Below are 26,641 nucleotides of genomic sequence, written 5' to 3'. Positions count from 1 at the left end.
ATGCATTTGCTTTTGGGCCATCAGTAAGGTCGCTTGATTTATTTGTTCATTTTTCAAAAAGCAAGGGTTTAAAAAAACAAAATGCAGTGTGTAATGATGTGTTGACTGTATTGTATTGTATTGATTTTCTCTCCATCTAATAGATATTTCAGCAAAGTGGAAGACCAGCATTACTATGTTTATAGCTGGGCTCTTACCACAGACTAATATGTTGTAAAACTCTCCACACCTGAGCAGCCAATCAGGTGGCCTTTCAATGCACCAGGAGCTACAGAAACAGTTCCATATGAGTGAGGGACTGATGGTTTTAAGACTAACAGTGTGTGTGTGTGTGTGTGTGTGTGTGTGTGTGTGTGTGTCTGTGAATAAACAGAGATAGTTAGTTAGGTGTTAATCTAAGACCCTTACGTCTTATGTTGTCCCTGAGTCCAACCAGCAGCAGGGAACCTACTGCCAGTTGACAGAGAAAGCAAAGAAGTGAAAGAAATGAAAACAGATGCAATATAATCTTATCATTTCTTTCAACTGGAACTCCAGGTATATCGATCTTAGTTGTGTAATTTTACAGCTGTAAATAACAGCCAGCTACTCTTGTTGGAGTGTGTTTGTTCCTGCTTTTGGTTAATTGTTTAAAAGTTTAACTGAATAAATACGCTGTTCTCAGAGTCAAATATGGGCCCAGATCAGGGTTTGAAGCTAGAAAGGTGGCGGGGTCCACCAAATATAAACAGTTAAGAGTGAAACAATCTGAAATTGTGTTGTACTTTACATCAAGATCCTTCAAATAGGATTGTTACAGTGTCTTCTACAAAAAAACTACAATGTGCACCTTTAAAAAAAGCTCTAAATTGTTTATGTAGTTTGTTAAGGCATAAAAAGTTGATGAAGAAATTTCTTTTCAGATTAAAACGTTTCCCCAAAACTGCAAAAATGCACCTTTGCGCTCAGCAGCGGTGTTACACTCTGAGGTGATTCTAGAGTCTGTTGAGGCTCAAGGCAAAAACTCCCACACCCACAAAAAACACAAAAGCAAAAGGAAGTCCAAGCCTTTTTTTTTAATTTCCAATCTTCACATTAGTAACAGCAGTAATATTTGGATATGAGTAACATTACAACCAAAACACTTCAAACCTAAATCAATAACTAAACAGCTTTAATGTTGAAAGCTGGGTCGGATTTGTCTCATTGCACAATCAAGCTGCCGATGATTCCCTTCTCCCAGATTTCTGCAGTGGGTAATAGTGTTTGTCATCTGCTCGGCATGGAATAAACTGCACATCCTATCACTGATCAACTGGCTGAAATGACTCACACCTGAAAAACAGAGGGGTGAACACACACCAGCATGCAGTCCAACACACTCCTCAGCTACATCCTCCTCGTTACCCCATCCCTGCCTCTCCCTGTGCTGCTGACCTACATACTGCAGCATCCTGGTTACATAACCAGCCGAGGTTGTTGATCACCGCAGGCAGCGCAGGGCCAACACCCCCTTCTCTCTCCCTCTCTCTCTCTCTCAAACACACACACACACACACACACAACCACTACTCGCTACGAACGCGCCAGCTTTCATTAGCTTCCACACATTGTAGGAAGTTAAAAATCCACCGCTGTGCTCTCACCTGAGACACAGGTGGGTTGTTAAAAACAACTGGTTACATCACAAGTTGCTGTCCTCCTCAACAGTACACATTTCTGCACACCAAAGATATCTCGTCAATCAATTTTCAGAGCGGATGAGCTAAATCTAGAATGAGCTTGAATCTTTGATAAGAGCTCACTCAAACTCAACAGGAGCCCATAAAAAGTGTAAGAATGATTGATTAATGATTAATGATTAATCAGTTTGTGTGTTTAGTTTTGCTTTTGTAAACGTCAGCTTGATGCAAACTGATACGTCGATGTAACTCTTGTGTGTGTGTGTGTGTGTGTCTGTGTATGTGTGTGTGTGTGTGTGTGTGTGTGTGCGTGCGTGTGTGTGTGTGTGTGTGTGTGTGTGTGTGTGTGTGTGTGAATGTGTCCTACTGACCTGCCCCCTCAGGCAGCAACAAGAAAGAGCTTCTCTCTGACTAGTTTGCTCAAGTTTACACAGTAGAGGCATGTGACGTAACCCTCCCTCCCTCCCTCCCTCTTTCCTTCCTCTCTCTCTCTCAGCCCTTCACTCTGAATAACCCCCCCCCCTCTCTCTCTCTCACCCCCTCCTCTCCTATCCCTCCTCGTTGACCTACTTTTACACTACTGGCCCGTTTTCACAAGCCTCCGCACAATACAAAGCAGCTTTTACAGCTCAAAGATGGGTAGGAAAAAAATGAGAGAGAACAAGAGACACCGAGAAGAAGGGGAAGGGTGGTGGTGGTGGGGGGGGGAGAGGATAGTGCACTACAAAGCACTGCGGTTTTCTCAGGAATGTCACCTTGTTATAGCTGGCTGGTGGGTGGCATGGAGGGCAGAAGTGAGAACACGGGAGTTCGGGAGTTTCATATTTCCGATGAAGATCAATCAGCCTGCCTGTGGTCAGTCACTTCCACACTTGCACACTCTTCCTCTATCAACCTGAAACAGAGATGACGTACAAGTCAGTGTTTCACTGTTGGGGAAGTGCAGTTGATGCATTTCATTTGCATCCACAAGCGATTTTTTTGGTTGACGTTTTCGACCCAGACCTGCTGACCCAGGATTCTTGAGACTTTGGGTGTTTCCGTAAAATTGCAACACCTCAGTATCTGATAGGCTGTCACTCCTATAATGGCTCTTATGTAACCACTTTTCAGTGGCATGCTCACCCCATGCCAACTTGTTATTCTCATCAGCTATTGGTCCATTAAAGGCAGGGTCAGATGGAGGCTGCCACACACTCTGTACTCAAAGTCTGACGCAGTTCTCTCTCAAGACAGTTGTGTAACATGTTTTTGCTTGCTGCAACTCTGATACATTCTGGGATTCATCTCTCTTCGATTGTCCAACTAAAGCACATCTGTTAAAGTAATGGGCTGTGGCATTGAGTAATACGGGACAACGCAAAACAGAGAGCTAAATATGTAGCCTTGTCTGTTGCCTGCCACTACATGATGTAACACAACTGAATATGTGTGTTTCAAAAGCTTTGTTCGAGACTGTTTTAATCAACTCCCCAATGCTCTTATGTAACATTTTCAAATATGAATTTAAAAAGCCCCTGTTTTCTCGTGCTTTTTATTGATAAGTATCATTTTGTTTGATTCACTTCAGGGCTACTGAACAAGGTGTACATGCTACACTGACATATTTTCACTTTATGAATTTGTTGCAAATGTTTTAGGAAACCTTTGCTTATTGCACATTAGGAAGATACATAGCATTCAATCAGAGGTGTGTTTCTGTCTTCCTTTTGGCTCTGTTTTGGTCCCAACCAACTCCTCGTAGATGTGCCACTTTAGCTGCTAAATACTCTGCTATACTTGAATGCAAGAGGCTAACTTCGTCTGATGTTTGGTGCTGGGAAGGTCGTGGTCTTTTAGCTGAATGAGAGTAGTGAGAGCGAACCAAAGCAGAGAAAGTTGCGGCCCATAAAACCAAAACAATGAGCTGAAAGAGGCTAAAAGAGCAAAGAAGAACTGTTGAGTTTGTCATTTTTTTGTCAACTTTTTGTGGGTTAGACTCTACATCGACTCCTTCCATATTGCTTATCTTAGTAACATCATAGTAATCCAGTGTTAGTACTAATATTGATGCAGCTTTAATTCTCGCTACAAGTGCAACTTTAATTTTTGTTACTGTACTTTAAATGTTCCACTAATGCATTTATCTATCTGCCTCATGGAAAACTCTTAAAATAATCCCCAGTGCCTCTGCATGCTCACAACTAATTACAGTATTTTTATTATCAATTATTATTATCAATCCCTTACTTTTTTGAGCTAACCACTGAATATTTCACCCCTGTGAGCAGACAGCCTTGCTGTAAAATTTGATGTGTACTTATTAGCGTTTATTGCAGTCATATGTCATTTGTGACCATCAGTATGAACATATTACATGACTCCTCAGCCTGAGGTTAAGTATAACCAACAGACTCCCTCTTGTACTGCGGTAACAAAATCTGTGGGTTGTTCAGATTTTTTCATTTTAGTGAATCCCTGCCAGGAGGCAGCATTAAGTGATGACGTGGTGAACCAGTGAAGTTTTTCTGGCTGTGTCTGCTCACGCTGAGCTGTACTGGCAGACTGGGATGTTGCTGTCTGTGAGGTGTGAATCAGCAAGTCAGCCTTCTGCTAGAAAAAGGCTGACCTGAATATGTCTGTGTGATTGTGCCACATGCACTTCATTAGAGAGACTCAAAGAGTTCAAAAGAGACGTACATGAATTCAACAACCGTTTATTTTTTTCCCCATTTTGAATCTTTCACAATCAAAAAAAAAAAAAGAAGAGTGTTTTGTAACCATTTTGCATATCCACATGAAGTATAGCGATACATAATCACTTCTGGACAAGCCTTATTCCATTTTTTTTTTTTTTTTCATTTTTTGGGAAAGTCTTTCGTCAAACAACAAAGGTTATACGATAACACAGAGTACAAATGGAAACTGGGGCAAAGGGCAGCATGGGTAAATACACAGCACAACTAGGAAGAGCATAGAGCAAAATGACACAACAGGATGACAGAAAAATACACATAATAATAATAATAACCAAAATTATAACCGAATATAATAGAAAATAACAATATTAATAAAATAATAATAAAATATGACAGCAGTATACAAGAGAGAGAGCGACAACTTTACATTTATACATAGTGGCCAGAGGCAGGCACCAGGAAGTGAAACAGTTAAACTTGTACAGACTATATGATCTAGCAAAAACAACTCAGTGCTGAGGTGAGTGGGATTGTTAAGACATTGGCCAAAGTAGGGACGAGGGACAACACAATAAAGAGGCACCTTATGAAGAGAGAGCAGCTTTGCTGGTTGGAGAGCAATTTCATTTATTAGACAGACAGTTTGTGTCTGGAAATGAAGATTATTGACTTCTGTTGAACGGCTGGCAAACAAGGTTTGCCTTGTGCTGTCAGGTTTTGCCAACAGCAATGTGTGACTGCATAGCCTTGACTGATATGCGTATAACTGGCCTAGACTGTTTTGACAGCTTTAAGTGTCAAAAGAGCTCAGATCACCTGAATGAGGCCCCTGATCTGATTCGAAAAAAGGGTACCTTTGTTGCTAAAACGTTGCGGCTCATAGTTTTAGTTCATAAAAAAAACTTCTTTGAGGCATTTTCTAGACAAAAAAGGACTGTACAAGGTGTCTCAACAGGAACAAACTCATTATGTTGAAGTCTACGACTTCTGTTTCCCACTGCTTTATTTTTTGTTGTTTTTGCCAAATTTTTCTTTGTAAAATATATACTCCATATATGCAAATTTATGTCACAGTAATATACAATCTAAGTGCTTCAGAAGTGAAGAGGGTTGTGTGCAGATGTTAAGAGGATGAAAGGTACAGATGTGTTCTGAGGGAGGAAGAATGTAACTCTGCCAAAAAGGGAGACACTAAGGGAAGGATGTGTATTCTTTGGTAAAAGGAATGTTCCCATAATGCCACAATAGACGCTGGCCAGCCACCAAGGCAGTTGGTACAAAATGAATAATTGAATAATGTTTGAATTTTCCACGAAGGAAATATCCCAGGAAATATCTGGAGAGTTTCATTCTGTCCCCTCCCTCGTAAGTGATCTATTATTTTCATTAGAGGGACAGGTGGGAGGTAGGAGTAAAGAGAGTAAAGGGATGGGGAACAGGTGACACAGTGAACTTTATGGTGAAATCACATCCTAAAAACAGTTCACACAGATCACTGGCTACTTCTCTGTCTTGTAAGGTGGCGATGTGAATCATAATTGTCTGTCTGTTGTAGATGACAAAGAGGTGACAGGAAAGCGCTTGCGCTGCCCCAAAATGTCCTTAATCTCGCCTCTTATTGCGCCCACCTTTACTGCTGCTGGATCCCCTCTTTCCTCCCTCCTTTTTAGCCTCTGCCCGCTCATTAACAAGAGACTTGACCTCTTCTGCATACTCAGTTTCATTTTCCATGTCTTTGCTCTCGCCATTGGTCTGGGCACTGTGAGGGTTGCTGGGTAGAGCTAAGTAAGGGTGTTGAGGCAAATTAGGAGAGGGGGACACGGAGGAGTTAACTGGTCTCTCCAGCTGCACTCCTGCCGCCCCATTGGACAAAGCTCTGTACTTGAGGCGCAGCTTGTGGGGTAGGGCAGTGGCTTTGACCTCAGTTTGGAATTCACTATGTGAGCCAGCAGGTCCCTCAGACTTCTGGTGGTAGCTGCTGATATCTGAGGAGGACGAGGAGGGAGACTCATCATCTGTGGAGGCCTCCTTGTCAGAGCTACGAGGGTCCCCATCACTGGATGAGGTGTCCTTATTGGAAGAGTTCTCCTGGTAAAAACCATCAGCCCGCGGGCCTCCCTCGTAGGTGAGCACTGGGGGCTCTTCGTCCAGTGTGTTGAGGTAGCTGTTGTGCTGTGTGAGGGACGACTTGCCCTCCTCAGTGTTATTGATCAGATCAGGGGCAAAGGGGTTCTGGTGGCTTTCTGCATGCTGAATACTGCTTTCCTGACCCTGGTAGCTGTAGTTCTCATGATGGTTCTCATGCTGTTGTTGGGTATTGGACTTGTACCTTTGCTGCAGCTCCTCTGCCAAATCAACATGACCATTAGAGTATTCATACTGAGGTGAGTCCATGGTCTTCGTCCTCTCTAGCTTCTCAGCGACCTCTGTGATGGTCAGTGAGCAGTCAGAGAACTTGGGGGTTGAGATGTTCTGGCCTTGCAGCGGTCTGCACTGCAGGGGCTGCTGGTCCTCCGGCCTCTGGTTCTCCATGGGATAACAGCCGCTGCTGGAGCGGTACAAGATAACACTCCTCTGTGCGGAGGTTGCCTGAGGAGCGGGACTTGAGGCCTCCATGTGGCATTGCTGCTGCTGTTGGGGATGCTGGTAGTCCATGGCACTTTCAGCCAATGAGGTGTTCTGCTGGTGAGTTGAAACCAGAGCAGTGTGGTTGCCATGGTAGGCCCCACTTGGCAGTCCATTGGTCATCCTGTTAGCGATCCCATTGGAAATCCCGTTGCTTTCCAACCTGGCCACCTCCATACTTGAGGGCTCCTTCTTTATGCTGTAGCCCATGGGTTCAGGGCTGTCTCTGGAGGAGCCATCAGACATGTCAGAGACGGAGCCCCGGGGAGAGTAACCGTGAAGCATGTTGTGGCGTTCGCCACGGCTTGACTGTTCAGTTTCAGATGAGTCAGAATTCAGCATCACCTGAGATGCACTGGAGTAGCCACTGCTTGAGAGGTAGGCATTACTATTTGGGGTGCCATTGGAGCTGCTCCCATTGATTGCAGCATTTGTAGCAGCAGCGCTGTTGGAGATTTGTTGACTCTTCTCCATGTAGGAGGCTGTGCTGATGAGGCCAAAACGTAACTTGAGTTGAAGGAGCTCAGTTTTAAGACGAACGTTCTCGTCATTCAGCGCCATGACCCGGTTCTCCAGCACCATGTCATTGAGGCGGCGCTTTTCCCTTGATCGCTTGGCTGCTTCATTGTTCTTCCTCCGTTTTTCCCAATAGCAGGCATCTTTCTTCTCATCAGAAATAAACTCTCTCTTGCGACGGCATGCCGCACTGGGCTTGGAACCTTTGGGCTGACGGCTGACCCGCGCTCCAGCTTCAGGAGTAGGGGATGGGAGGCTTTCGTTGTAGTTAGAAAAAGTATCTATCTCCATGGCATTTTTGTTGCTGGTGGATGGGATGTGTATACTCAGACTTTCCATTTTTTCCCAGCTGGGCCAGAGTGTAACTCTAGCAAAGGGCAAAGGGGGGGAGGGAAAAGATGCAAAACTATATGAGCTTTCTGTTTCGTTACTAAGGAGATTGACCTATGTCGCAGGATCAGCGAAAACTTCTTGATGAGGTATTTGTGCTCCTCGAAGGGACAGCCTCATTGATTTCTGTTACTTAACTTTCAAGAATAAAATTTTCAAGTGTCCATATTAGCCAAGAAGATTAAAAAGAGGTGGAACTCCACAAAAACCTCAGACATTGAAGTAGTGTTCTGAACAAAGAACCTAAAAAAAGAAACAAGTTTGTTTCTTGAGCGAAGAGTCTTCCAGCTATCTTGGTAAATAGTTCAAAGCGGTCTCTGGAGTCTCCCTCAAGGTGATTTTGAGTTTATCGCAGTCTTCCTCAAACTTGAGCAGAGCTTTGATGCCTGTCAGGCCGTTGCCCTGCTTCTCTCAGTGTCTCACAGAAGATGTAGGTCAGTCCGTCTACTTCGGGGCTCCCTGAGGATCCGGCTTCAGTGGTGCGGTTTGCTGACCACTAACTGGGTGAAGAACACAGGGAGGGGGGGGAGAGAGAGTTAGATTATCTGCAAAACCACTGCAGTTCATTGTGGCATATACATGCATTATATTTCAGGTCGAACAAGATTTGTGAACTGTAGCACAAGCATTAATGTGGCTCTCCTGAGTGTAGTAAATAAGACTCCAGATCAATATACAGCCTGTTGATTACAATTCAAGCTGTGCCAAATATCTGTGACATAATCCTCCAATGTTATGCAATGTTTGTCTGTCTTATCTCTGTCTCCTTGGCTTCACAGAGAAAAGGAGGATGCATGCAGAGCGTGAGTAGCTGCATGCACCATGAGTACATAGGGGCTGTGGCTGGGACTCAACATGCTGTAAGTGCTGCTGCTGCTGCTACTGCAGAGCTCTTGCGTAAGACCAGGGCACTGTCATAGTCACATAATGAGGACTGAAGCAGCCTGACCTGGTGCCGGCTTGGTAGAGACTGACAGATAGGGGACTGAGCGGGGCAGAGAATGATCAGGGATTGACTTGATGTATATCACTGTAATCATAATATGGTGTGTGATGAAAAAAAATTGTAATTATAATTATTTTTTTTTTACATTTTGTTTTCTTTATTGCATCAATGTGGACTAAAATGAGGGAATTGAAAGTAATACATCAAACTGATTCAGGAGTGGCAGAAATAGGGAGTGTCAGTGTGTGTCTATGGGGGAGGGGGGATTTCCGTCACGATGGCAATGTCTCAGTTTCTCTGGTAGCCGTCACATTGTCTGAAATTACACAACACTTCCCTATGCAGTGTTAAAGCTACAGGAAGCCTTGCACGTCCAGCTTGTCTTGCACCACAAAGTTAACAACAGTGCAAAGTGCAGCTCGGACAGATGTTGACGCCGTTATGTAATAACTAGATCTGCTGTTTTACGCCTGAGTCCTCTGGTTCTCTCACTGCGCAGCATTACAATGTTGATATGCAGTAATTAATAACACATCATTACACTGAGCCCCGGAGTCCACTGCAAACATGAAAACATGTTTTTATGACACACACACAGGGAATGAAATAATCTAGGTCAGTGTGCTTATGGGTAACAATGAGTCCTCTGGTGTCTACTTTCATTTTGCAAAACACTGGAATTAAATGTAACACAAATATTCACTTTATCATCCCTTGCTTGTTTGTATTAACCAGTTTTTCCCTTGTTTTCCTTAATTTTTCAGGGCTCACAGTTTCTATATGAATATTAGAAACTGGAATCCTTGAACCACAATTAGTTTTCTGGATACTAAGTCGTGTATTAAAATTTAACTTGAATCATAAATCTTAAATTTCAAGCTTTTAAACAGACTTTCACAGATTGAAACTGAATTGAAACAAGAAGCAATAGTAACATTAAGAATTTAAGAGAAACAGATACATGCAGAATATTTCCTGCATCTTTTTATTCATAAAACATTATTGGAAAATGTTGGTATTATTACAGTATATATCAGTTGTTTTGGACTGTTGCTGAAGAAACAGCAGCTCCTAATACTAATTTATGTTCCCATATTAGCCTCATATTCTGTCTGTATAGCGGTGGCTGGAGTATGAGACCAGACAAGGCGTGAGCAGACAGAGTAGACCTGAACAAAGAAGCTCTGCTGACTGTTCCCATTACTAAAGCTCTGGTGGAGAGAAGGCAAATAAAACAATATGCTGTGCTGCAGTATATTGTTTCCATATCACAAACCACTTACTTCGCATTGTAGAGTCAATGCCACATAACTACTTAATCTAACGTGCACCTTCTCCAGACTGGTTACAGCATTTCTCTGCTTCCACCAGGGTCAATGAACCTGTTACATTATCTTACATTAAAAAACAGGTTGTGACCTTGTGAAACAGCTTTAATTCTGATTAAAATAATATGTCTATATCTGTTACATTGTAACTCAGAGGCAAGTCTAGATAGACTGCAGGCTGTTTTCCAAATTTAATTTTCCTTTCAGTGCCAAGACAAGAATTTTACCATCCCCTTTTCTCAAGAAACTGGAGTAAGGCTGCGCCGAACAGAAAAGGATTTGGACTCAACCACCAACAGATGTGGAAAAATGTGGGGTCAGCCAGCCCCCCTTTCCCCCTTCCCTGAATAATTTTCATAAAGACTTGCAGGGGAGGGGTGGGCACGAAACAAAGGCGGGCGGGTGGGAAGGAAGCATGCATACGTCTGCGCTGTCCCACTGACCTAGAAACGACGCTAAGCAGTAAACACTCCTCCTGTCTTTGACGGTGCGCCATAAAATAGGTCAGTAGGACTGCAAGGGAGGGAGGGCAGGAGAGGGAAAGAGAGTATTAGAGTGCACTCTAAAAATAGAGCGACAGAAAGAGGTGAGGGAGGGAGGAAGCGGGGGGGATAGGGTGACAGGAGGAATTCAGTTTGTGGAAATGAGAGGAATTTTACAGAATCTGCAGCAATAAAAGAGACGAACTTGAAGACGTCATCTGTCTCAAAAATCTGATCCTGAAAGCCCCAGTGAGTTTCATGCAACATTAACCTCTGTTCGCTCTATAAAACCTGATGACACCTTTTGCTGCACGTAACAAAATGTAACAGCAGCAGATGAAAAACAATAGTGAGAGATAGGGAGATGGCATTGACGTCAGAGCACACACCCATCGCTGCAGCCAAATCCACACATAACAGGCTCTCAGGACTGCAAGGGGAGGGGCTGCTGTTTTTGCTCGTAACGTACGTGCTCTGAATTTCTCTTGTTGCGAAGCGAAGCTTGTGTAACGCATGCCTATTACATAGCAGCAGAAGCTACAGGTTAGTGGCTTTGAATGTCCTGCAATCTTCCCATTCACTATCCTACCAGTGCAAGTTATGCTTTGATAAACAAAAGACTAAATAAAAATACAAATAAAAATGCAAAATAAAAATATAAGCACATTGTGCAATCGGCTTTCTGGGGGTGGGTGGGGGGGTGGGGGGGGGGTGTTAATTTCCCATTAAAAATAAATGATTCACTGTAGCTCCTGTATCTGTTTGTTTTCAGTGTTTTTGGCTTTTGAAAACCCGACTCGGAAGTCTGAACTAGTTCCCAGGCACTTGCCGCTCAGGGAGGAATGTTTCACCTCTGACCTCCGCCGCGGCAAGTGTGAGTAAAACGCATGGCATCCTCTTCCCCTCCTCCATCTTTTAAGTGATCCAACACCACACACGTGGAGGGGCCCCAGCTAGGAGTCTCCATTTTGTCCCACAGCTTTTGTGTCAAGAACCAAAACTAGGAGACAGGAATCCAGACATTCCAGGTCAGTTAGTGAGACCTACGGCTGAGCGCCATTTACCACATCCTCCAAGTAATAAGAGACTAAAACACTTCAACCTTTACTAATAATTAGTGACAGAATACTTGAGCTTATAGAGAAATGCTTATTCTGCGAAGGTTGCAAATTTGGTAAAGTGTAATTTGAATATTTGTTTCCCAAAAAGATAAGCATGACCTGATCATGTAATAAGCAAAATGTGTATATGCTTATACATTTGCATATTTGTTTGTTTAGTGTTTTAAACCTTACTGGGTCATCTGCTGACATGTGACCTACATCTTTTTTAATTCACTCTGATTTCCTGCAACATGTTGGCATCTTTACTAAAAAGTAAAAGGGTTTAACTACTTACAGTCTGCAGATTACCAACATAAAAATAAAAAAAAAAATTTTAAAAATTAAAAAAACACCAAAGAAGGAAACCTGTGAAAAGTAGCTGTAATTGCTAAAGTCTGCATGTATCTGTTGTCTTGATATTCCAATTAGTATCAGGCAGAGTGTTCAAAGTAGTCCACAGCTTGCCCTGTACACCTCATGTCTTTCCTTGTCCAGATACAGGTCTGACCTATATTCGCAGAGCTGGCTGGGACAGAGCAATGCAGATGGCTGTGAAACCAGACCAGCTGGCAGCAGGCGGACTAAAAGCTCACCAGGACTCTGCCTGCCTTTCGCCAGACAGGGGTTTCCATGCATTGCATCACATCCTGGCTATTCATTTGTTATTCTTTTTTCACAACAACCTCACGCCAAGATCTTGGAGAGTTTTTTACCAAACAAAGAGAAAAACAAGATTATTGTGTCTGTTTCAACCTTGTTCTGCTTTTTTTTTGTTCGATGCTTTTTCTTAGAGGAGAAAAACCTGAGCAATTTTAAAAATAGCTCACTGCACTGAGCAGCTGTGTTACATCACTGATGAATGCACTTTTCTAAAATACGCTTCCCACCCATTCATACTTGGTGTATATCTTTCTGCTTTTAGACATATGGATTTGGTATTAATCTGGGTATGAAGCTCAGGGTGTGAACAGGAATCAATTACAGGCCGGTCTGTCCCAGGAGAGAGCTGCTGTTTATTGCTTCTCCCTGCTGCGTGCTGGTTATGTCATACCCTCCAACTCCCTCGCAGCAAAGCTCTGCGCTTTACTTAACACATCCTACCAGCAAAAAAAGAATCAGCCGGTGACTCACTCTGAATGAAAACCAGACATATTGTGACTTTTTTTTTCTTTTTCTTTTATCCTTTGAACTTGAACTATCCATAATTATGAGAGTAATGTAATCTGGGAACAGGAGGAAATACTGAGCACCTCATGAGTAAATGATTTTTTTGTATAAACATAACCATTAACAAAACAGTGTGTTCAGATGCATTACTTTCATACATATATACAAAATATTAACACAGGGTATCCAACCAAAAAACTTTTTTTTTTTTGCATGTTTCCTTTTTTATATATTATATTTTTATCTTTATTTTATATTCTCCACTCTGACCCGCCTATATTAAAAATGTGACATTAGTACTAATATAAGACAAGTAGAAGCCATGTTTTAATCCAGTCTCGTGTTTGCATCAGCTGGACCGCCACAAAGAAGAATTCATATGTACGCAGCTAAGGTGATCTAGTGACCTACATACAGCCAACATACACCTACAGACGGTAGCATGCCACGTGCAGGGGCTAACATAGTACAGTGTGTGTCTGCATTAACCAGACAACACAGCGGAGCAGCTGCCCCGAGTCCCTGGAAAACACCACCATGAGGGAAATAACCTCGCCTTGACATTGAGCACATAACGTGGGATACAACCGGCTCCGTTTTTTTCTCCAGTCCGGAGTCCTACATGTTTCTACTTAAAGTCAAAAGCGACACACGCAAGAAAACTACCTTTAAAACTAGCTTAATAGCCCCGCGAGCGCCGCGATTTATGTGACAAAAAGCCGCAAAGCGTCTCAAAGTCACGGACGCGCCGATCTGCCGAGAGTCGCCATGTGAACAATAACCGGCCATAAGCATCATGTCCTCGCCTCTACACATTCAGCGGAGACACTTGTGTGTTACAGCACACCGAGTAAAGAACATAATGTGCCACAAATAGACAAAGACAAAGACAGAAAAGCAGCCTTCCGCTCAGTCACAACATACCTTTCCATGTCCTGGAGGAGGGGGAAAAAAAAGATTCAGGCTTCCCCGACACAAAAGCTGTCTCGCTCCCGTTTCCTCCTTTCCTTGTCTTTTGAGAAGAAACCTCCCAAAAAGGCGAAAAGTTTTCGTCTGCCGGTCGTGTCGGTGCTCTGCTCAGCTGTGGTTGAGTCAGTGGGTCGGGTGGATGCAGTTTCTGTCTCTTGGCTCGCGCTGCCTCTGTGTTGTGCGGTGTCGGACACTTTGCTCCAGTTTCTCCGGCTCCCTTTCTAGAAATATGTGTTAGTAGGTCAGCGGTTGCATAACAGCTCTTAGGCTGCCTAGTCACGTTTTTGTCCTCTATCCCTCCGCGCGAGTCTCTCTCTCTCTCTCTCTCTCTCTCTCTCTCTCTCTCTCTCTCTGTCTCTCTGTCTGTCTCTCTGTCCCTCTCCGTCACTGTGTCTCTTTCTCCTCTCTTCTCCACCCGTCCATCTCTGCTCCACGGTGTAGTGCCATCTCCTTCACGTTGTTTATAACAAGGGCACGAATGCGGTTACGCAGACACCATGTTGCGTAGGGCTTCAATAATAGCCGTAACATCGTGTCCTTCAGCTGTGCAAGTGCAACTCCCTGTTACATGTTCTGTCATTGCACATCAGCGTTGGCTCTGTATTTTCTCCTGGTGGATACTTTGTAGATGAATGAAGTGAAGGTCAAAATGAACCTGTAAAAGATCTTCTTACGCCACTGCTGGCACCTTCATCTTTGGACTTGAACAGTTGAAGGGCACGATTTCAAAAAAGAAATATCTTTTTAAAGGCGCACTATGGTGTTTTGGAGAGGAGATGAAATTCAAACTCAGAAGTTTAATATTTACAAGATTAACAAGGTAAAAATACAAACAAGCTGTGCTTGGAGGAAAACAAGGTCCTCAGAACACCGTTTGAAGCTTGAATGGTGGCAGGGTCCGCCACATATAGACAAGGCAAAACAGTGAAACTGTGTCCTTTAAGGTCAGTTTGTTTTTCTAGTTTATTCAAGCATGGAAACAAAGAAAATGTCTTTATTTAGTTTGTTTAGGCATAACAAAATCTGTTAATGAAGACTGTTCTCATCTGTTTAGAGTGATTTCCCCAATATAACAGAGTACATCTTTAAAAAGAATATAACTATATTTTTCAATGGTATTGTAGTACACAATATAGCCAATAAAAAGATTTTTGGAAATCTCCTCAAAAGCACTTCTTGGCAACAACATCAAATATCAAGATATTTGTGCAACACTGTTGTAACAATGAATACTTTGAATACTTATGCCATATCACAAAATCCAAAACCAACCATATATATATATATATATATATACTCATGTCATGACAAGGATACAATATCGATATGCCGCCCAGTCCTACAGTCCATCTCTGTAAAAGGTCATGCAACAACCCACCCATTCTTGTTCTTTGTTTGATTTTTTGATGCCTTTGTTTTGATGCTGCCACTGTGGAGCTACGGGGCAGCACAAATCTGGATCTGTGCACTGAATATTACATCAGAATTAAACAGATTTTTGCATAAAGCTCACAAACGTCGTCTCCTGAGAGCTGCACCCCACCACCGCAATTCTCATCTCTTCAGAGCAGGAGGCAACAGGCAGCCATTCAGCTGGTCGCGCAAACAACGTGCACACTCCAGGATTTGCTCCCACAGACACAAGCAGACAATACAAACAGACATATTGAGCAGAATCAATCTCATATACCTCACGTGCAGAAGAAACAGGCTGAGAGCAGCAGTCATGCCCACAGCAGCCAGGTCATACAGTGCAATTTGCTTCCTTTTGTTTAGTGCATGTCGTATATTGTTGTTTTATGCCATTTTAAAAGTATGGTTAAAGGTGTGTAGAAAATAGAGCCCGATATGATGTTGGCTGATACTGGCTTCTGTGCACTGATTAAAGACAATGAGATTTAACGGTAAACTGTGAAATATCCTGCCTAATTATGTTTGTCAAAAGTGTTTGATAACCATGTCGGCTGAAATATACCAATATCAGGTATTTTTACCTCCTAATATTATTCCCCAAAACATCTGTTTCGAGTGTATAGGTTCATGTATGTGTAGTTTTATATTCTTATGATGTATCATCATGTGTACATAAATAAATTCTAATAAACACTATGATTGCTAATTTACACAACATTTGTTTATCTGTTATAATATCAATGTAAATAAGTTACAAGGCTATGTGCTTCTTGTTCAACCATCATGTCTGGGTAAATCTAACATATTTAGTAACAATTTATAGCAAAAAACCCACATCATTAACGAATAGTACATTTATAGTTAAACTTTAGCTAATACTCTAACTTATTAAGCAGTTTTTGTAGTAAAGTTGCAGCTGATTATTATAATACAGTCCAGTAACTATTATCTAAAGTTTTAACTATATAGTGTATTTTGATATTCTTTATGATGGTACCAATTGTTACTGTGTCTAACTTTCAGATCAGAAGACATTAACCAATTTGGGATGGCTGCGGCAGACGACATAATTCAACCCTTTGTTGATGCACGAATGTCTTCTTTGTATTATATTCTCAAAACATTTCCTGTAATCTCATTATTATTTTCCTTTTCCTGCTTTATATGAATTGTGTTTTCATCAGGTCTTTCATTTCATTTAGTGTAATTAACAGCAGAAATAATAAATACTGAATTCAATCTCTGAAGTTGCGACCAGTTAAAAATTTGTATTCAATAGAAAACAGTGACAAAAACACCAAACATTAAACTATAAATAACCTAGAAAACCAAACATAAACACTGAAATCACTGTCCCTATGCATGACTGTTGAGATGGATTACAGCAGGAATACAAAGTATATTTGTCACTGGAAAATTAATGTAGCATTGTAGCATCCTTTTTCAATGTTATTTTTATAGCAAATGTGCGTGTATTATCTGCTTATGGGCTTTTCTATTATGCCACAAAGCCGTTGTCCTCATCGCCACCATATTTCACGAGCACTTACGTCAACCCTGTTTTGTATCACACACACAACCACTTCCAGCCCACTTTCTCACTCACATCCCTTCCCCCTGCTTTGTCTCAGTCCACACACGTGCATCCATTCACCACACACCCACACCCACCCACACACACACACACACACACACACACACACACACACACACACACACACACACACACACACACACCATCATCACCACCATTAAGACCATGTTGGGGGAAACGGTGGCCTTGAACTTGTCTAGCTCCTCCCCCCCACCAGTCCTCTGGTTTAACCACCAACCCCCAACACACTCCTCCATCTCTCTGCATGCAGGCATTCCCTTGGCAACTGTGGTGTGGTTGTGCCTGCCTAGCAACCAGAAGGCTCTCACTCCCTCCTATATTGCTTATATGGTGTGGGGGTTTGCAGACTGGGTTGGATAAAGATTGATTGCAGACAAAAGATCTCATGTGTATCTCATGCTGTTGTTGCCAGGGCCAAAGACCAAATAAAGGAATGCCTCTGCAGGAGCACACCTGGTTTTTCCTGTTTAACCTCACATGTAAGCATTAACATTCATTTGTGTAAGTCAAGTAAACCCATTTTTTAAGCTCAGGCCTCATTTTTGCATTGCATTTTTTAAACAAAGATGGATAATTTGAAGGTGGGAGTGCTGTGCTTCCAACTCAAAACGACATCCCAGCTTGTTCCTCATGCGCACCATGTGGTACTACAGTAAGCACAAAGGAGGAGAGGACCTCTGTAGTAACACTGCTGTGAATGAATGAACGAATGGATGGGACTCAATGATCCATGCTGATGAAGGCACTTGGCGCCACCTGGTGTTGACCAAAAAATGACCAACTTCAGAAAATGGAAAATTTCCAAAATTGCGCTGTAACAGCATGATGCTTTTCAGCCAAGTGAAACATATTCTCAGACAAAATTAATAATTCAGTGTATGTTATGCAGCTTTCCTGCTCCATGACCCTACCAGAATTCATTTCCCAGCAGCTCTAAGGATGCCTATCTGCAGACTTGTGCTCCTTCCTGGTGTTAATGTATTCTGAATCTGTATGCTACACTTCCATATGGGCCAATCAGTCTCCACCGCAGCTGCTTCAGCGCTAAAAATAGTCCTCATGCTGCTGACGTGATAGATGACTCATGCAGTCTCGCTCCCTGCATCCGTCCACCACCCCTCTCTCCCTGGCACTGTCCTGCACCCCACTGTCCCAACTCATTTCACTAACCTTAGCTCACTGAAGGTGGACTGACACCACAGCGGTGTTTCGTGTTACAGGAGAGAATTCATCAGAGTACAAGTCCGATATCAGATCAGCTGAAAATGTAATTTGTGACAGATTCATACCCTCACTCCAGTGCCACACCTACACAAAGTCTCTCTGCCCCAGAGAGGTGCATGTTTTTCCCCCGGCCGTGCCTGTGATGTAATGCAAAAATGCAGCTTTAAAAAAAGCTTCAAACGCTCTTCAATATTACATGTAGATGGATGCAACTGTAACAAATACAAAGCAGCGATGTCTTTCGGTTAAGGAGGACTTTATTACTGTAGCTGTCACGGTCATTTCATCTGAGGGTTTTGTATCATTATTAGATGCAGACATATTAAAGTCATATGATGTCCACAGACAGTGTATCGCGTGTGCTCTGCAATTACAGTGAAAATAAATGAAGATGTTATGTAATGCAAATTACATAATCTCTCATTAAAGATAAATGAGAACAAAGATGAAACACACAGTTGTATGAATCTTGCTGTCATAAGATAAACCTCATATGGTAAACAACACATAAAGGTTACAAGAACAGTGCACCCGAAAAAAAAATGTCTAATGTAATTTTTAACAAACCTTTGTATCATCTTTGGGGCAGCACATATTTGCATACTTGCCAACCCTCCCTGGTTTCCTCCCCGGGTCAGAATTCTCCTGTACTATGACGCACTATTTTCCCCTCTCAGTTATCACAGCCTGCTTCTGGCAGAGAACATCGTGTACTGTCCTGTTACACCTTGCTCTCCTCAGTGATCGAGAGATGGACAGAAAAATGGAATGAAGAAAAAGAAATTGACATGACATCCTGAAGAATTCCCATTAACTGGGGAAAGTTTCAAAGGAAACTGTCAAGGCTGGTAAATACAGCAGCGTGTAAAGCCTCTCGAAGGGGCAGTAGGGCAAAAATGAATGAGTAAATCAATCAAATAAAAACGGATGAATATTTGTTTATGCCAGATATTCACACCACAGGGGCAGATTATTCTACATTATTTCTGTGTTATTAAATGTCAACTTGAAGTCCCCAGAACGCAGAAACAAAGTCTGAAAAGAAAAAAAAAAAAATTCTCGGGGAGCGCCCTGGTTTCAATATCCTCCATATTCTCAGTGCTGGCAAGTATGAGTATTTGTGCTACTATTCCATACAGTATTTTGAACACAAGCTAATATCGATGTACAATTTGCGGTAAAAAGCCAAAAAAGTGTGTATTGTGCCAGAGAAGACAGACAATGGCCATATCTGGCTCAAGTGAACATAATGAGACTGAACTTTATAGTTTGTATTGTATGTAATATGCTCTTCCAGTGTTTCTGACAGTTTGGTCAAGTATTTAGTAATGTACAACTTTCTTCAATTCTGAAGACGTCAACACAATCAGAGGACATGTTCTGACTGTGCAGTCAGTAAGCATTTTAAAACTTAAAGGTGCTGGTGTTTCCTGGTAGTGGTGAGCTGACTCAAAAGACTCCTAAAACAAGCTTAAAACAGGTTTGGACCAGATTGTCCTGTAGTTATCAGCAGTCTGTGGGATTGATGTTTTTGAAAGATGTAGTGTGGAATTTGTCTGCTAACTTTGGTTCAGCCTCGACCCTCTTGTGCTCAGGTTTTAAGCGATCTTGGAGAGCAACTGCTGAGAGAAGAGTCTCTTGAGCTGAGCCACTTCTTGAGACAAGCAGCTGATCTGAGACCTGAGACTGACGTCCTCCGTTGAACAGCCGGCGTCCCTGAAGTTCTGCAGAGAGGAGGAGTTTTGACATCCAGAGGACGAACTCTGATACTGCTGCCCAAATCCACCGCAGGCCTCCTCCCTGGACCAAGGAGCCTGACTCTCTGTCCGACTGTTCCACCCTGCCTGCTGGTGGTTCCTCACCTGGATGTTTGGCCCCACTGTGACTACAGGTGGTGCACTGTGTCTGGTATCAGAGGATGGAGACAGCTCCCCTGCCTCGCTGCAACCTCCGGGGCCTTTGAAGCGAAGCTTGTGGGGGAGGCTCCTCACAGCCTCGGGCGAGTCCTGCCTGTTTACAAACTGACTCTCGCTGACCTCCAGGGGACAGCTGTGGGAGTCACTGCCCTGCTGCTCCTCTGCCAGCTCCCTCGGAGGAGGCCCGCCACGGTCATCAAAAAACACGGGGCTGCCTGAGGTGGAGACACCTGAGTCATCAGATACACTATGATTTGACAGAGGCCCAGCTCCCCTCGGTCCATAGATGAGACCCTGTTGCGGAGGATGAGGGTGGACGTGGGGGATGCTGGTGTTGGGCTGCGCGTTGAGGTATCCATCAGTGTGGGACTGATAGAAATGTGTTGCAGTGGGTGTTGGGTGAGCACAGATGGGCGCAGAGAGCGGCAGGATGGACATCTCAGATGGGTCCTTGACCAGGCCGAAGCGAAACTTCAGGGCCAACAGCTCGGCCCTGAGGCGGGCGTTCTCCTCCAGCAGGCCCAGCACTCTCTGCTCCAGCACCATGTCATTGGCTCGCCGCTTCTCTCGGGACCGCTTGGCTGCCTCGTTGTTTTTTCTCCTCTTGTCCCAATAGCCTTCATCTTTCTTCTCCTCGTTGATGAACTCTCGTCTGCGGCGTGCACCGCTGCTGGTGTCCTCATCGCAGCTGCTCACTTCAGCCTTGGCAAGGCTCTCTTTGCGTTTGGCTGAGTAGGTACGACCCAGGAGGGTGCGGGCCAGCTGGCTTGTAGAGGTTAGTATGGAGACAGCCTCATCAGTGAAGGACCCGGCCCCTCCAAGAGGCCTGGACCCCGGGCCCTCCGCAGCCTGGAGTAAGGGCACTGAGGCGTCCTGGATGATGCCTCCCACAGTCTGACCTGTCATGTTTAACACCTCAGGGAGCCGTCAGGAGAAGTTATAGAGCGTGGTGGGTCGGGCTGAAGCGTGCTGTAATGGCACAACCTAGTGGTAAAAAAACGCCAGCACAAGTGTGAGGTGACGAGTTGTTTACAAAGTTGCAAAACATTAAATTGACATCATACTGCTGCCTGTTGGATGTTGTATTGTATTTTACAGCAGTAAAGGTTAGTCATTGTATTAACGCTCTCGTGTTAAATGAACATCAAGAAGCATTGCAGATAAAACTACAATTATATGAGCTCATGATGTCAAAAACGTAGGCTATTTATGTCTGAATTTAAACAGTTCTGAAAGGACGGACAAGAGTCGAACTCTACATTTTTTTCAAGGATTCTTTTAAAACAAAGTACATTTATTTTTCAGAATTTGAGGATTATTGATCATCATTACCAACTATTTGCAACCCCAGCCATCACAAGCACGCGTTTACAATCAGTGCTATCACTTCCAAAACGTTTCCATGAGCCCTTAATTATAAATATGACAGATGAGCCCTCTGTAGTTTGTTACCATCCAAGTAGTCTGCAGCTCAAAATGAAATTAACATGCCTTTCCATCCCAAATGGCACGACAATTAAACAGATAGCTAATAAAACTTTCCGAAACACATCGCAATGACCTCGCAGGGCACAACACTAATTAAATCTGCGCTGAGATTCGGAGGAAAAATAAAGTCGGTCTTACTTGCAAACGGAGCAGCTGCTGAGTCCTCGGCTGATCAACTCGTCTGTCACAGGCAGCAGAGACACGTGGAGCCGCGCAGCTTGTCTGGATGGTTCTGCTCCTCAGCAGCTCCGCATCTCTCCTCGTTTCCTCCCCGCTCGTTGGTTCAGTCGAGGTCGGATCCTCACCCCGGATGACCCTCCACCACTCCCCCTCCTCTTCCTCCTCCTCCTCCTCCTAATGGGAAGCCAGCTGGGTGAAACCAGCGGAGACGCGCCAAGTAAACAGCGACAAAAGCGAGCGGCTCCCTGAATAAATCCAAACAGCTTTTAATTGGTAAGCACTGATGGCTTTAGCGCACTGCTCTCTATTTGCATCAAAGACGGCAGAACGAGGTTGAGATCAGAAGAAAAGAAAGAAAAAAAAGAAGCTTAACCAACAAATAAGTGAGTGTGTCTCATGAGTGATAATTGAAGAAGAGGAGCTCTTCACGTCAAAGCAGAAACTGTGACCTGCAGTAACGTGTGTCCCGTGACGTGTCAGTCAGACAATCAGCCAATGACTGCCTCTGCAAGAAAAGGCGGCTCCTGTGTAATTGGCCCTTGAAAACTTTAGCACAGGAAAACTTTGATACTGTAAACTCTAATTGAACAGTGGTGTAGTGCTTTTGTCTCTGTGCACAGCAGTTACTACTCAACATTAGAGGGAAGCATGTAGACAGAAATGTGAACACATTTAATTACAAACGTGACCAAGACTTCACAAAGCCATTCTCATGGCTCCTTCTGGTGTGCCCAGTCCCTGGGGGCTGCTAAAAAGCATTTTCCCCATTGACCACCATCATAAAAGAGGTGTCTGTAAAACTGTTGACAGGACACCAACAACTGCAAACAAGCTCAATTATGCCTCTTCTATATTAGTTTTATTTTTTGATCCATTTATTTTGTAAAACTTCTCTCAAGCTGAGAAAAGCAATGTAAAAAAAACTCTACTGCACATATTCAATGGATCACATAACCAGAAGGCAGTTGCGGAAATGCAGCTTTTGATCAGGAAGCGCTGAAATGATCACAATTGGTCAGATTCCCTTGCAGGAACACAGCAGTACCCTGTTTTTGAGCTTCCCAACCCTGAGTGTGAAATCAGAGAAATAATGGCCACCATGCGAATGTGGTTCATGGGACACAGGCACACGCATTCATATGATAACGAGATGCCTGAATGGCGAAGATGGCGTCCACTCAAACTAATGAGAACTGCTTGCCTAACTTCCACATTTACTTCCTGGTTAGAGGCTAGTAGGCTTAGACTGTAGCCCGTCTAATAACACTTTCACAATCTGATATGTCATTAGGTTAATTTCCAATTTGCACTTTTCTCAAGTTTTAAAAATGTATTTTTAACTAGTTCATTAGTTCAGTGAAGCAGTGGAAGAAATCATAGACAGATAGACACACACACACACACACACACACACAGGCCTGTATCTGGTCAACGTGACATTACACAACATGTGAGACTCAGTTTGACAATTTAAACTGTGTCCTGAACTTCTTTTACATCACTGCAGTAGATTAAATCATCCGGTTTACAAAAGCCTTTTGTGGACAGCAGTCATGGTGACTTGGGTTGTCCTCATTTGCTCTCTGCTGGTGAGCACCCATGACGAGTTCAAGGTAACACAGGTAACGGGCAAATATTTAGTGTGTAGGTGTCCTCTTTGTCTCTCCACAAACATTTGCAAAAATAGAACTTATGATTACTTTTATATGTTTCATCACCACATGAGATCAACATTAGAACAAGACACACCGGTTTTCACTGTCAAAGAGCAAGTGTGTGGATGTGCAACGTCACTCACTGATCATGTTTACTTTGTTTTCCAGAGTGTTGGACTCGCTGTGTAAGAGTAGAAGAGGAAGAAGCTGAACACAATGTGACTGCACCTGTGACTTAATCTGTAATTCTATTAACAGGTGTTGTAAATGAAGAATGTAAAGACGTCCGCGAAGAGCTAGTGAGTCACCTGAATGCCAGTTGATGATTGGAATGGCAAAGAAAGCTATTATGCAATGCACACACACACACACACACACACACACACACACACACACACACACACACACACACACAGGGAGAGAGAGAGAGAGAGAGAGAGAGAGAGAGAGCATGTGAGGACTGTGCGATACTGGAAGTTCACTCGGGGTGAGGTTGCGCAGAAAAAAGGAACATTGTTCCATGAGTGATCTGCTGGACAGTGATACTTCCTCCCTGCACATGGAAATGCTTCACACTGATCTCTGTCTCTGTCAAAAGTTTGTGCAGAACACGGCGACCGTTAACTCCTCATTCTTGAATTTACGCAGATGCTCTCTGGATCATTTAGTCACAACAATATTATTATGGATTTGTTCATCTTGCCAGATCAATTTGAACACGTTGGTGCATGGTTGTGACACACAGTGTGTTGGAAAGATTCAGAGAGGGAGTTGGGCTGAAATTTAGGGAACGCAAAACTATTTTGCTGTTCAGCTGAGTGAGCTGTCAGCAAATTATATAAGATAAAACAAAATAAACAACATATCTATGTATACCTATATATCATATATTCTAATATATCTATATTTAAAAAATATCCATCATAAGTCCTTTTTGATTCCTAAAATCATTTTCAATCATTTTTTTCTTGGGCAAACGAAAACTTGCTTCATGGCTGTCAATTAAAGTGGCTCAATCTTACATTAATTTCTGTCATGTTACGGAATTTAAGCTCAAGCAATCCGATAGCGGTCAAGACTTCTCACTCTAAACCACAAATGTGAACCTGCCGGTAGAACTAGCTGAAAATTAGAACCCATGAATTTCCGCACAGTATTTCATGTCAATCCATCCAGTGGCTGTTGAGACCTTTCAGTCTGGACCAGCAACTCTGCAGTTTTCTGCTTTTTAATAAGTCATCCTTTCAGGAATACATTTCTGGGCAAACTTTATCTTTCTTTGTACATTCGCAAACTAACAGTTGAATGACACAACTGGACACAATCCATAACAATGCTTCAGAACAAACAAGCCTGCCTCAAAACAGTACAGAGAGTACTTTCTGACCACAGTTTTTGTCCGAGCACACCATGTGATATTATTCTCCTTCTGTCAGAGAAAAGAGGACATTGGCGGTGTCGGGGTGAGGAAAGGTTATTCGTGGAGTAAAGTCATAATTTTTCTGGTGCGGTATGTTTGCGCTTTACAAACACTGTACTGACTCATCGTTGAGCAGCGCTTACCCTTTATGACTCTGATCATAACCCCATGAGATGATGCTTTGACAGTCAACAATGGCTACATCATTGGACATGCTTCGCTGACAATGTGTCCACTCTGTACCATGGGTTATGTAACTGCAATACTGTGCAAAATATGAACGCAACAGTGTGTGTTTGTGTGTGTTTGAGAGAGAGAGAGAGAGAGAGAGAGAGAGAGAGAGAGAGAGTGAGAGAGAGAGAGAGTGTATCGGGAACTTTCATTTGAATTGTGAAAACAAAGAAAAGGCTCCTCGCAGTGCTTTGGACAGATATAAGGCAGAAGGGTGGGCGCGCCTCTTTTAAATGCACACCCACGTAGGTGATTGTGTAATTAAAACACAGTATTCACACTATTTTATAGATCAACGATGTGATAATGTGCCAAGAAATGCAGAAATGTTCCAACAGAGGCAGAGAAGAAGAACAATGCAAGCTCATGAACATGGAGGTGATAAAATGCAGGTTTCACAATGATACAAAAAAGAATTTTAAAAAAGCCTTTCAATTGTTTTGTGAGGCAAAAGTCAACATTCAGCACATTTGTCATGTGTTCAAGGAGATGGGGGAGAAACACTGAATGTAAACGGGAACTTAGAAAGTTAGATAGTTTACAGAGGGGTTCCATGCAAAGTGTATGAAACTGTGGTGTTAAATGAACCTCATCGCTCTTCTAATGTCTTTCACGGCCAACTCCAATACAACTAGCAACTGTAAGAACACCTGTAGCAACTTTGTTTGCAGAAGGTATCCATTTCATGATAGATAGAGTCGTTGAAGGACAAAACACAGATGAATCTTCATTACTGTGTGAACACTATATGATACGTCACACCCTGGAAGCTGTAAAATCCTCATATAGAACTAACCCTAACATCAAATGGTAGCATATGCCCAGAGCAAAACAGTGTGTGTGTGTGTGATTAGGGCAAGTATTACTATACTGTATAGAGAGGCGTACTATTTTAGTCTACACATTTTCAAGTCTGTCTTATAAACTTGTCCCCTGATGTTTGAAAGACATCACTGAGGTTTTATCAGAAGACAAGATCAATATATGTCTTTTGTTATGGTGTTTTTGCCCGACACATACTGAGAAGTAAAGGCATCTCAGCGCCCCCTGAGTTTTAACAGTATAGGCCTAAATCGCTGAAGCCCCCATTAGGGTTGAGGTTAGGTGTAGTCATTGTATTATGTCACCGAGGGTACTCAGAAGTACCGAAGTACAAATGTGTGCACATGCGCTTCATTAGACCCCAAAAACGAAGCCAGAAAGTAATTGACTGCCTGAACATAGAGCGGACAGTGGCCTTGTTTGACTTTGTGTGTGTACGCTCAAGTTCAAATCAGGCAAATCAGCTCACCCACTCCCTCCCTCCTTCCCTCTCTCTCTCTTTCTCTTTCCTTTTTACATCCCTCGATCCACTTGGACACACAGTCCCCGTCGACAGTTTCGGTAATGCAGCAGCTTTCACCAGTCTAATCCTGCTTTTGGACATCAGGCCAGGATTCATCCCTGTTATGTGAGGTTGTGTAATTGCAAAACAAACGGAGCGGTCAATAATCCCAGACGCCCATACAAAGTTGCTCTAAATTAGATTACTTCAATCAAGACTTTGCTGGGAGCGAGAACAGACACTTGCGTTTTTTTAATCTGCATTCAGAAATCTTACCTCTCCAATACCTCTCCAGCTACATGGACGGTTG

At 43.0% G+C, this 26,641-nt stretch overlaps 2 protein-coding genes across 2 annotated transcripts; both read right to left on the bottom strand.

Annotated features, from left to right (window-relative positions):
• Positions 1 to 4,341: 4,341 nt before the first annotated feature.
• On the bottom strand, positions 4,342 to 14,329 carry nfil3-5 (nuclear factor, interleukin 3 regulated, member 5). Its single transcript, XM_037107390.1, has 2 exons — positions 13,821 to 14,329; positions 4,342 to 8,370 (listed from the first exon to the last, which is right to left on the bottom strand). The coding sequence occupies exon 2, from the start codon at positions 7,817 to 7,819 to the stop codon at positions 5,942 to 5,944; it is 1,878 nt and encodes a 625-aa protein (XP_036963285.1). The 5' UTR covers positions 7,820 to 8,370; positions 13,821 to 14,329; the 3' UTR covers positions 4,342 to 5,941.
• Positions 14,330 to 18,354: 4,025 nt separating this feature from the next.
• On the bottom strand, positions 18,355 to 21,831 carry LOC119028524 (nuclear factor interleukin-3-regulated protein-like). The gene is made up of 2 exons (XM_037114633.1): positions 21,660 to 21,831; positions 18,355 to 21,017 (listed from the first exon to the last, which is right to left on the bottom strand). The coding sequence occupies exon 2, from the start codon at positions 20,937 to 20,939 to the stop codon at positions 19,716 to 19,718; it is 1,224 nt and encodes a 407-aa protein (XP_036970528.1). The 5' UTR covers positions 20,940 to 21,017; positions 21,660 to 21,831; the 3' UTR covers positions 18,355 to 19,715.
• Between the last annotated feature and the right edge of the window lie 4,810 nt (positions 21,832 to 26,641).

The sequence above is a fragment of the Acanthopagrus latus genome, chromosome 1 (genome assembly GCF_904848185.1).
Source record: "Acanthopagrus latus isolate v.2019 chromosome 1, fAcaLat1.1, whole genome shotgun sequence".
Taxonomy (NCBI): Eukaryota; Metazoa; Chordata; class Actinopteri; order Spariformes; family Sparidae; genus Acanthopagrus; species Acanthopagrus latus.
This window is presented reverse-complemented; position numbering and strand designations above follow the sequence as displayed.

Coding starts and splice junctions, on each gene's coding strand:
- nfil3-5 (XM_037107390.1), bottom strand. CDS start 7,819: ATGGAAAGTCTGAGTATACACATCCCATCCACCAGCAACAAAAATGCC.
- LOC119028524 (XM_037114633.1), bottom strand. CDS start 20,939: ATGACAGGTCAGACTGTGGGAGGCATCATCCAGGACGCCTCAGTGCCC.